Source organism: Triticum dicoccoides, chromosome 4B, assembly GCF_002162155.2.
Source record: "Triticum dicoccoides isolate Atlit2015 ecotype Zavitan chromosome 4B, WEW_v2.0, whole genome shotgun sequence".
NCBI lineage: Eukaryota > Viridiplantae > Streptophyta > Magnoliopsida > Poales > Poaceae > Triticum > Triticum dicoccoides.
In genome coordinates, this window is record NC_041387.1 from 464,613,770 (window position 1) to 464,624,050 (window position 10,281).

General features: G+C 43.5%; 2 protein-coding genes across 4 annotated transcripts; one reads left to right on the plus strand and one right to left on the minus strand.

Annotated features, from left to right (window-relative positions):
• The first annotated feature begins 501 nt into the window (after window positions 1-501).
• On the plus strand, window positions 502-4,885 carry LOC119290901 (anthranilate synthase alpha subunit 2, chloroplastic-like). The gene is made up of 10 exons (XM_037569574.1): window positions 502-1,158; window positions 1,239-1,428; window positions 1,529-1,680; window positions 2,074-2,189; window positions 2,283-2,529; window positions 2,661-2,717; window positions 2,794-2,946; window positions 3,138-3,218; window positions 3,836-3,922; window positions 4,369-4,885. Exons 1-10 carry the CDS (start codon window positions 754-756, stop codon window positions 4,693-4,695), a joined length of 1,815 nt encoding a protein of 604 aa, XP_037425471.1. The 5' UTR covers window positions 502-753; the 3' UTR covers window positions 4,696-4,885.
• Window positions 4,886-5,750: 865 nt separating this feature from the next.
• Window positions 5,751-9,594, minus strand: LOC119290902 (cold-responsive protein kinase 1-like). Of its 3 annotated transcripts, none has more exons than XM_037569576.1 (7): window positions 9,454-9,594; window positions 9,094-9,246; window positions 8,087-8,211; window positions 7,544-7,754; window positions 7,222-7,459; window positions 6,806-6,956; window positions 5,751-6,629 (listed from the first exon to the last, which is right to left on the minus strand). In XM_037569576.1, the coding sequence occupies exons 2-7, from the start codon at window positions 9,182-9,184 to the stop codon at window positions 6,261-6,263; spliced, it is 1,185 nt and encodes a 394-aa protein (XP_037425473.1). In that variant the 5' UTR covers window positions 9,185-9,246; window positions 9,454-9,594; the 3' UTR covers window positions 5,751-6,260. The 3 variants fall into 3 exon arrangements, with proteins under 3 accessions (XP_037425473.1, XP_037425474.1, XP_037425475.1); XM_037569577.1 differs by lacking the exon at window positions 9,454-9,594 and adding an exon at window positions 9,367-9,384; XM_037569578.1 differs by lacking the exon at window positions 9,454-9,594 and having other exon boundaries at window positions 8,087-8,277; window positions 9,094-9,229.
• Between the last annotated feature and the right edge of the window lie 687 nt (window positions 9,595-10,281).

Below are 10,281 nucleotides of genomic sequence, written 5' to 3' on the forward strand. Positions count from 1 at the left end.
TTTAAGCATCTTCGAGTGACTGAGACGATGGATCTTGAGATCGATGAACTCAATGTCCACGATTTGCCGATGATGAGAACGTCGCCTCCCATTGAAAAAAAAATACTTCGCCATTACTGATAGATAACAAGGCCTAAACATTTGTGATTTGGTCATGGAAATAACATTTCCTCCACTGGAGAAAATATTGCCATGGTAACGTTTTAGGATTTTGTTATAAATCAAACGCCGGATTTTAACCATGGCGAATCGATCATAAGGTAACTTAAGTTGTCACGAGGATGGAAATACGTTTGAATTGGCATGCTTAATCTGACGTTCCCGAAGTTTTATCTGTTTAGCAAAACTCTGCCAAAACAAGTACTCCAGTGCTTGTAAGTAGTTTAGGCAGTAGTTAATTTTTTGTAAGTAGTTTCTATTTGTATAACTTAGTATTCATTACCTGCCAATCCAATCAACAAACAAAACTTATCACATGTCACAGTGAATCGTCTCGTGGTCATCCTCTCCCCCATCAGAAGAGTCAAAACCCAGAGCTCGCGAGAGCCGCCGGACCCGGAGACGCCTTCTCCTCCCTCTCTGCTTTGGGATTCAACTCCCACCACCACCACCTCTAAACTCAACCGGATTGCAGCTTCTCATCCCATCTCGTATATATACGCGCCCTCCCAATCTCTTTCTCCGAGCGCGAAATCTGACAGAGCAGTGTCAGACCGTTGTTGAGCAGGAAGCGGAAGGACAGTTCAATCCGCAATGGAATCCCTAGCCGCCGCCACGTTCTCGCCCTCGCGCCTCGCTGCCCACCCCGCCCCGCCCGCGGCTGCGGCAGCGGGCAGATCGAGGGCGGTGGCGGCACGAGGGAGGAGGAGGAGCAGCAGCGGCCTGAGGTGCTCGTCGGCGAGCGCGAGGGCGAGCGCGACCCCGGTGATCAATGGGAGCGCCGCCGCGAAGGCGGAGGAGGAGGACAGGAGGCGCTTCTTTGAGGCGGCGGCACGGGGGACCGGCAAGGGCAACCTGGTGCCCGTGTGGGAGTGCATCGTGTCGGATCACCTCACCCCCGTGCTCGCCTACCGCTGCCTCGTCCCCGAGGACGACATGGACACCCCCAGCTTCCTCTTCGAGTCCGTCGAGCAGGGGCTCGAGGGGACCACCAACGTTGTACGTCACTCCTCACTAATCTACTCCTCTATCCATTCTTATCCTTGGGAATAACCCTCTGAAACTGGAATGGATTCAAGGGTCGTTACAGCATGGTGGGAGCCCACCCGGTGATGGAGGTCGTGGCCAAGGAGAACAAGGTCACCATCATGGACCATGAGAAGGCTGAGGTGACGGAGAAGATCATGGATGATCCTATGCAGGTTCCCAGGAGCATAATGGAGGGATGGCACCCGCAGGAGATCGACCAGCTCCCTGAGGCCTTCAGTGGTGAGCGGCCAAAATCAACTAAAACATAAGAGAAATATAAATGATAGTTGCCTGATGTTGAAATGGTAATAATTGCATATTTTTTCCTTGTTTGTGATAGGTGGATGGGTTGGGTTCTTTTCCTATGATACAGTCCGCTATGTCGAAAAGAAGAAGATACCTTTCTCTGGTGCTCCCCACGATGATAGGAACCTCCCTGATGTTCACTTGGGGCTTTACGATGATGTTCTTGTCTTTGACAATGTTGAGAAGGTGCTTAATTCCTCAATATCCATTTCTAGCATGTCATCTTGAACAAAATTCTGATTTGTTGTTGCCAGGGACAGCTACTGTTCTTCATACTTCTTTCACGTTATTTGATATACTTGGTTCATCACTATCAGTTTATGCATCTCTTTTCAAGGAAGCAAATCGATAGTAGTGCATGGTATTGGTACACCATTGGCCATAGGAAGAACTAAACTAAACAGTGCAAGCCTGTCATTTTTTAGCTCATTACCGCATCAAGTGAAATTACATCATTCCTGTTGTTCCATGTTCAGTAGGTTGCAACTGATTAGTCAAAATAACATTTACTTGTTCCTCATTTCAATTAGTGGAAAGCTTGTATTCATTTCAAATTCTGTGGCTCTGTGCTTGTTGCAGAAAGTATATGTCATCCATTGGGTAAGTGTGGACCGGCATGCATCCACCGAGGAAGCATACAAAGATGGCAGGTCTCGATTGAAGCGGTTGCTGTCTAAAGTTCACAATGCAAATGTGTAAGATATGCTGTGTCTTTTCCTTAAATATAATATTTTGCTAATTTTTGTTTGGTGCTTACAACCTGTATATCAATTTAATTTCTACCCCAGCCCCAAGCTCTCTCCAGGATTTGTGAAGCTACATACTCGGCAGTTCGGTACACCCTTGAACAAATCGACCATGACAAGTGATGAGTACAAGGGTGCTGTTATGCAGGCTAAGGAGCATATTCTGGCCGGTAATATTTTCCAGATTGTTTTAAGCCAGCGTTTTGAGAGGCGAACTTATGCCACTCCATTTGAGGTTTACCGAGCTTTACGAATTGTCAACCCAAGCCCATACATGGCATATGTGCAGGTAAATTTACCAGATCTTTTGGGTATTTTTTTATCTGATTACAAGAAATTATTGATGGTATCAATATGTATTGTGTACCATTAGAACATTGTATAAGCACTGATTTGCTAATGTCCCTTTATCATCTTTAGGCGAGAGGTTGTATCCTGGTAGCATCTAGTCCTGAAATTCTTACAAAAGTCGAGAAGGTATGTGGACCCATTTTTTGCTATTAACCAGACGGCATCATTGTCCTTTAGCTAATCTACACCGTAAAAAACATAGGGAAAGGTTATTAACCGGCCACTTGCTGGGACTACACGAAGGGGCAAGACAGAGCATGAAGATAAATTGCAAGAGGAACAACTATTAAGTGATCAAAAGCAATGTGCCGAACACATTATGCTTGTAGACTTGGGAAGGAATGATGTTGGCAAGGTATGTATTCCTTTTGTCTACTCTACATTCTGAGGCAATCTTTTTAACTTTTTACCAAGTCATGGACTAAATTTGACAGCTTTATTATGCTGCAATTATATCCATTCTCCAGGACTTACAAAAGGGAATGTGTTAGCCCTACTACCACTGCAATATCACAAAATTTTCTTATGAGTGCATGGACTTGACAGGTATCCAAATCTGGGTCTGTAAAGGTGGAGAAGTTGATGAACATCGAGCGGTACTCCCATGTCATGCACATCAGCTCCACGGTAAACTTGTGTTGTGTGATCTATGATTCATATGGCACATCCATTTTACACCGGGAGTTTACGGTTACAGTTAGTTCCTCTAGTTATTCTTGGTTATCACATTAACAATAGAATTTGCATAAATTTAGTATATGGCAACTATCTGCCAGATTACATTTTTCATGTTATCAAAATAAGCTAGTCATTTTGTTTCTATTTCGTTTTGTTGCTTATATTTCTACACATGTGGGTTTTGCCATTCGTTAATCTTCTTTTTCCATCATGGTATATTAAAGAAAATAAAGAGTTCATAGGTCAAATAAATCTCGCACTGTGAATAATTGATATTCATTGTGTATGACATCTCTATATGTTATACTCCCTCTGTTCCTAAATATAAGGCTTTTTAGAGATTTCAATGCGGACTACATACGAAGCAAAATGAGTGCTACACTCTAAAATATGTCTATAGACATCCGTATGTAGCCCATATTAAAATTGTCACTAGATAAGGACTTGGTTTGTCATTTAGAACTTCTAATAAAACAAAAGTAGGTATGTATGGTGATTGGCAAGGGATTATTGCTTTCTGCAGTTATGTCGAACACCAATGTAATTTCACTTTGAACACTATGCAGGTCAGTGGAGAGTTAGATGATCGCCTTGAAAGCTGGGATGCACTGCGAGCAGCATTGCCTGTTGGAACAGTCAGTGGGGCGCCAAAGGTTAACTCTTGCTTCCAACCTTCTTATATGGACATACTCTCCAACTTAACCAGTTTCTATTTTTGTCAAGCACTTGTTTGACAACTTTATTGCCTCTTTGCACCGTGAAGAATTTTGTAATCGATGTATATCATTTTGCCTCTTCTCGGTAGATATTGTTAGTTTGCATTTTCAAAATATTAGCCATATGGTTTGTCTGGATTCTTGATACATGCTACTCCCTCCGTCCTAGTGTCAAAAACGTTCTTATATTATGGGACAGAGGGAGTAGATCACTGGATAAAAAAAATTCAGATTGTACTCTGTGCTCTAAACTCCAATTGAATTGCTTAGATCCTTTATTCATACAATAGTCAGCTATAGCTACTGACATATTTTTAGCAATCAATGTGCCTTTCTATTCTAAATAAATTGCTATGCTCTAAAAGTTTGTTTGACATAACCAGGTAAAAGCCATGGAGCTAATAGATCAGTTGGAAGTCACAAGACGAGGACCATACAGTGGTGGCTTAGGAGGGATATCATTTGATGGTGACATGCTTATCGCTCTTGCTCTCCGCACCATTGTATTCTCAACAGCTCCAAGCCACAATACAATGTACTCATACAAAAGCTCAGATAGACGCCGAGAGTGGGTTGCTCACCTTCAGGCTGGTGCGGGCATTGTTGCTGATAGTATCCCAGACGATGAGCAAAAAGAATGTGAGAATAAGGCAGCTGCCCTAGCTCGGGCAATTGATCTTGCAGAGTCGGCTTTTGTAGACAAAGAATAGAGTGCCAAGTTGTTTTTTTAGTTGTTCATCATTTTTCACCCGGTTCATGTTGGAAAGTTGTTCATTGTTTCTTCACCCAGTTCATGTTGGGAAGAAAGAAACAATACCCTTCTACTGTCTCCCGTGAATTGAATAAATCTAGAGCTCTAATAAGATGTATTTTGCTCATCGGAAAGGTTGATGTTTGCTTTGTTTTATGAGTCTTGTTTGGAAGCATATATAGTGTGTCTTACTGGATAATCTAAACTTTGCTTACAAACACTTAAGCCCTCATCCAAAGGAATCCCATTGGAAAAACACAAGCATCCTGTTCTTAAAGGATTTTCACTTTAGCTACATTTGATTCAACGGAATTAGCCAATGGAGTATTTTTTTTAAGAATCAAAAGGAATTCCGAAACATTCTAAAATGGTAAGACATACCCACCACCTCTTTTCTAGAATTCTACGAGCCAAACATGTACGTTCATGTCTTACACGTATTCCTACTACATTTTGTGTTCCTAGAAAGCTATGAATCAAATAGGCTACTGCCTACAATCCTATGTAGGGTGTAGTTATGTTAGTATACATCACCTATATTTCCAGCCTAGCACATTCATTCTACTTGCACCGAATTCACCCTTCATTATCTTTACTTGCACCCAATTCAAATATATAGATGAAACAACTACTTTTTTTCACACACACACGCATTGGATTCATATATTGACATTTGAAATACTGTACTTTATTAAGAGTACAAAGCTTGCAATGTCAAAATCATTTGGCGTTGACAATATATCTTTGTTGTCTTGGTATTGTCATATTTATAATTTCATTCTCAGCACTCCCTTCGTCACAAATATAAGATGTTTTGAATATCTTAATATGGACTACAAACGGATAGAAACAAGTGAACAAACACACTAAAACATCTCTTTATACATTCAGAAAAAAGATAAAACATCTTATATTTGTGAACGGAGGGTAACTCCGTTTGGAACAGAAGAGTTTTTCTTTCCTGACATGTGTAAGTGTCATTCAAAGATCCCATGAGAAAACATTTGGCTCCAATTGGGCTACCCTAGGTGCGGTCCAGTAAAAAAATTATAAACTGCAACATCCAACCGTGAACAAAAAGTACAATGTATCAACGGTCTGCAGAAACTGACCATAATTTCTACACATGTTCACTCTACATGAAGAAAAGTAAACTTATGAAATTAAAATTGTGACTAGGGTTATATGCACGGACGGAACTGTTCAGCCTGTTCCTCGCGACATCTATCTCATATGCTGCCTTCTGTTGGGAAGCTCCAACGACATAATGCTTGTGCAACGCGTCTCTACACCAAGCACTAAAGAATAACATGTGTTAAACTTTGAAGAAGTGAAGTGCACATTCTGTACAGCAGCAATTCACAGCTACTCCCCTCAGCATCCTGTCTATCTCCTGAATCAGGGCTTCAAGTACATTATGTGCAATTTTCCATTTCTACAAAAACCTCGTCAGCACTCGACGCATCAAAACCTCATGGCACTCTGATGGAGGTGGCAAACAAGTTTGCAAGTTGGTCCACCACATCACCTAGGTGAAACCTCCGTTGTGCTAAAATTACAGCTGTTCATGTCTCTGGTCTGTGTGGTGCAGGAGCCAGCCACGTTGGCTCTGGTGCTCTGACTCGAGGACGTGTCCAGAGCCAAATCCCCCAAACTGCCCATTTTACGACGGGGTTCTTTCAGCACACCCGGTGGGACGGCGTTTTGAAGATCGATTTCTGTTTCATTAGCTAGCATATGGACCACCTGCTTCATGGATGGCCTCTGCTGTGCTGTTGCTTGGGTGCACAGAAGTGCCACCTTGATGAAACGAAGTACTTGCTCCTCTGGGTGTTCTTCCACATCTGGATCTACAATTTCCAAAAGCCTCCCTTCTTCTCGCAGCTTCCATGTCTGCAGTTCAGTCCAAGTCAATTATGCAAAAGAAAAAATAGGATCAGCATCACCAATATGTGATGCGAGTCTACCATGGGGAAATCTAGGACTTTTTGTGCGCAGATTTATGATGCTGCAGCTATACAAGCATGGTATTGCATCCTATGGAGAAAGAAGAGGCGAAAGTGAATTACCCATTCCACAAGGACATGCATATCTTCCCCCCAAGTCGATTTGCTGCTGCTTTCACCACTTATAACTTCAAGAAGCAGCACCCCAAAACTATATATGTCTGCTTTCTTGGTTAACTGTCCCAATAATGCATACTCTGGAGCCAAGTAACCCCTGCAGGAGAGATCATATCCGCAAATGTCAATAGAAGTTTGTCGTTACGGAAAAAGCAAAATACAACTAATAGTCTCGACAGCATCACAAGTCAATTGGTTCAACTGGGAGAAAAGTAACTGAAGGCAGCTGATTGAAATATTTTTGCTTTCATCATTAAAAGTAAGTACTGCACGATATTTGTTCCGGAGAAAATCTACATAAATACAAATAACTCACACTGTAAAAGCAAGTAAATACACCAAAAGATATAGAGAGGACTGACATTGTTCCGGCAACACGCGTGCTAATGTGAGTGATGGCATCAGGGAAAAGCTTGGCCAGTCCAAAATCTCCAATTTTAGGAACCAGCGTCTTATCAAGTAAGATGTTGCTAGCCTTGATATCACGGTGGACTATGCGTGGTTGTGCTTCCTCGTGAAGAAATGCAAGACCAGAAGCAGTTCCAGTACAAATGGCAGCTCTTGTTTGCCAGTTCAAAGGAATACATCTACTCTTTGGTCCTGATCACAAGGTAATGCACAGGATTATGAAAGTTAATACACAGGTCAGACTTTGTGCAAGTAAAATTCCAGTCTTAAACTTACCAAGCAAAGCATTTGACAAACTGTTGTTCTCCGCATATTCATACACCAATAATCTGTTATTCCCTTCGACACAGCAACCAATGAGCTTTACAAGGTTGGGGTGCCTCACATTTGATATGACATCGATCTCTGTCAAGAACTCATTAGTTCCTTGCTTTGATTCAGCTGAAAGCCTTTTAATTGCAACTTGGGTGCCATCTCTCAGGTCTCCCTAAGCGAAGGAGAACCACTGTTATTCATTCTTCCAAAAGAGAACATTGGCAGTAAAGTATGACTAATGAGCAGTGATAACATACGACATACTCCCTCCGTTCCAAAATAGATGACTCAACTTTGTACTCCCTCCGTCCCAAAATTCTTGTCTTAGATTTGTCTAGATATTAGATACATCCGTATAATATCTAGACTAGACAAATCTAAGACAAGAATTTTGGGACGGAGGGAGTACTAACTTTGTACCAAAGTTAGTACAAAGTTGGGTCATCTATTTTGGAACGGAGGGAGTATAAAGTAAGAAGGCAGCAATACGATCCAATGATTCACCTTATAAACTGGTCCAAAACCCCCACGGCCAATGCAGTTCATCATGTGAAAATTCCGTGTGGCAGATTTCAACTCTTTTAGGGAGAAGACTTGTATATTTCGTCCGGATCTTGATAATACATGGCCTGAACTTTTTTTCAGAGTTGACATCATCATTGGCAGTTAAAAAGGAAAGGCCGAGCAAAAATGCACTGAAACATATAATAGTAAACATTATGGTTGAGGATTTGAGGGTGCCATGGTTATGACCAAGATCCTCTCAGTTAGATGATTAAACATATCAAAACCTCGGCTTACTAGTTCAAGAAACTGAGATAGAAAAATTGATCTTTCTTCTTGCTTATGATATTGCCAGATGTGTGTCATGGTATAGTTTTTGATGGATCACACAACCTCTGGTGTAGGAAATGTTTCATTTAAGCCTGAGTTGCAGATGACACAGGTAGCATAAAAGAAATGCAGAACACAAAAGGCTGGTTCAGTCTGGTGTATTATTTTGCGTGAACTTACGATTATGCTCATAAAGCATTTATGTTGCTGCAATGTTTTGGAATTTTGGGCCTAGCCTTGTCTTCAAGGGAACATCATACCAATAGCACTATCATATGTATGAAAAAGCCGACAAACATCTAATTTTTTTTCCTATTACAAAACATTAAGGTACACCATTTTGCTGTTAGAATTCATAGTGTTCTGTGGTTTGTATTAATGGAAGTCTCTGTGCTTCAGCCCCATTGTTAAATTGACTTTTATCAAGGCACTAACTAGGGAAGGCACCCTAAATTTCTCATCACTCGTCCATCTGCAACACTAGAATAATTGGAACAACTAGTAAGGAGATACCATAAACTGGTTGGCTAAGCAGGACAGATTTGCAGCAAATCCCCCACTCTTTCCATGTCAAGCAGCAAGTATGTTCTTAAAATTCGAAGAGTAGAATGTTGGAAAGCTTTAAGCAGGACTATCAATTAATCATTAGCACACGAATGGAACCAAATGAAACGTACCAGAACGAGGAGACGCCGCCGCGGCCGCTAGACCATTTGGACCTGGCTCCGACTTGGAGCCGCTCCAGAGGCAGCTGGCGGAGCTCCCCATGCGTCGAATCCGTGGCCTCCCCGAGACCTTTATCCGAAGCCAGTTCTAATCTGCGCCCGGAGCTGTCGAGGGGACGAAATTAACCATCTCAGCACGATTGAGCAAACAACGCACACACACACGGGCCTACTCCACCGGATCGCGGCAGTCGACGGAGGGGAACAAGCAGGGAAGCTACAAACCTACTCCAGCTTGTAAATTTGTACGGCGACACTAATCATCAGCTAGACTTTCGGCAACCCGGTAAGCCCGAAGGGGTAGTAGCCAACCTGGTCGAGGAGCAGACGATGCGCTGGTAGGTGCGGCGGAAGCAGATGGGTGGAGCTGCGGGCAGTTCCCACCGGGACGAGCCAACCGAATGTTTTGCGGCGCCGCCGCCACCGACCCCTCGTGGTGGTGTTGTGGACAGGCCGAGGAGGTAGGCGGGGGAGAGGAGAGCAGAGCAGGCGGAAGTTTTACCGGGTCTCGGCTTGTGGCGGAGCGCGTCGCTTTTGTTCGTTTTGGGGGCAAAGGACGAACGAACGCACTGACCGGTTGACCATGTGACCCGCCTCCAGCGAGTCCACGTTTCTGGGTCACGCCTCGGCCCAACCCAGCTAAACCCGGCTGCATGAGAGAGAATTCCGTCCGTCGTGGGGCTGGCTGCCTGCCTCCCTGCGCGCTCGGGCACGCGCACGCGCGGTGGGTGGCCGCGCTGACGGGTCTACCACCCTGCGTACGTACGTACGCGGCTTCGTTCGTTCATGGATCGAAAGATCCGCGTTTCATCGCGAGCACCGCGTCTTCCGTCCTCCGTACAAAAGTTTGCTCGGCACCACACGCGGGCTCGGCCTCGGGATGGGATCCCGTGTAGAAACGATGATTGTGGGTTGTTATCAGCCGTTTTGCAGAGAGTTGTGTGTTCAAACAACGTGTCAGGAAGCAGTTCTAGCTCTAGATTGACTTTTCTTTTTCTTGCAGTAAATTAATAGCTGCTGCCCGTCGTCAAAGGTGTGGATCTTCTAGACGCCCTGGCTGAAAGCCAGCCCAAGAAATATCCCACAACAGGAATTGCTGACAAGCCTCCTCACGTAGCATCTCCAACGGATGATTGATGA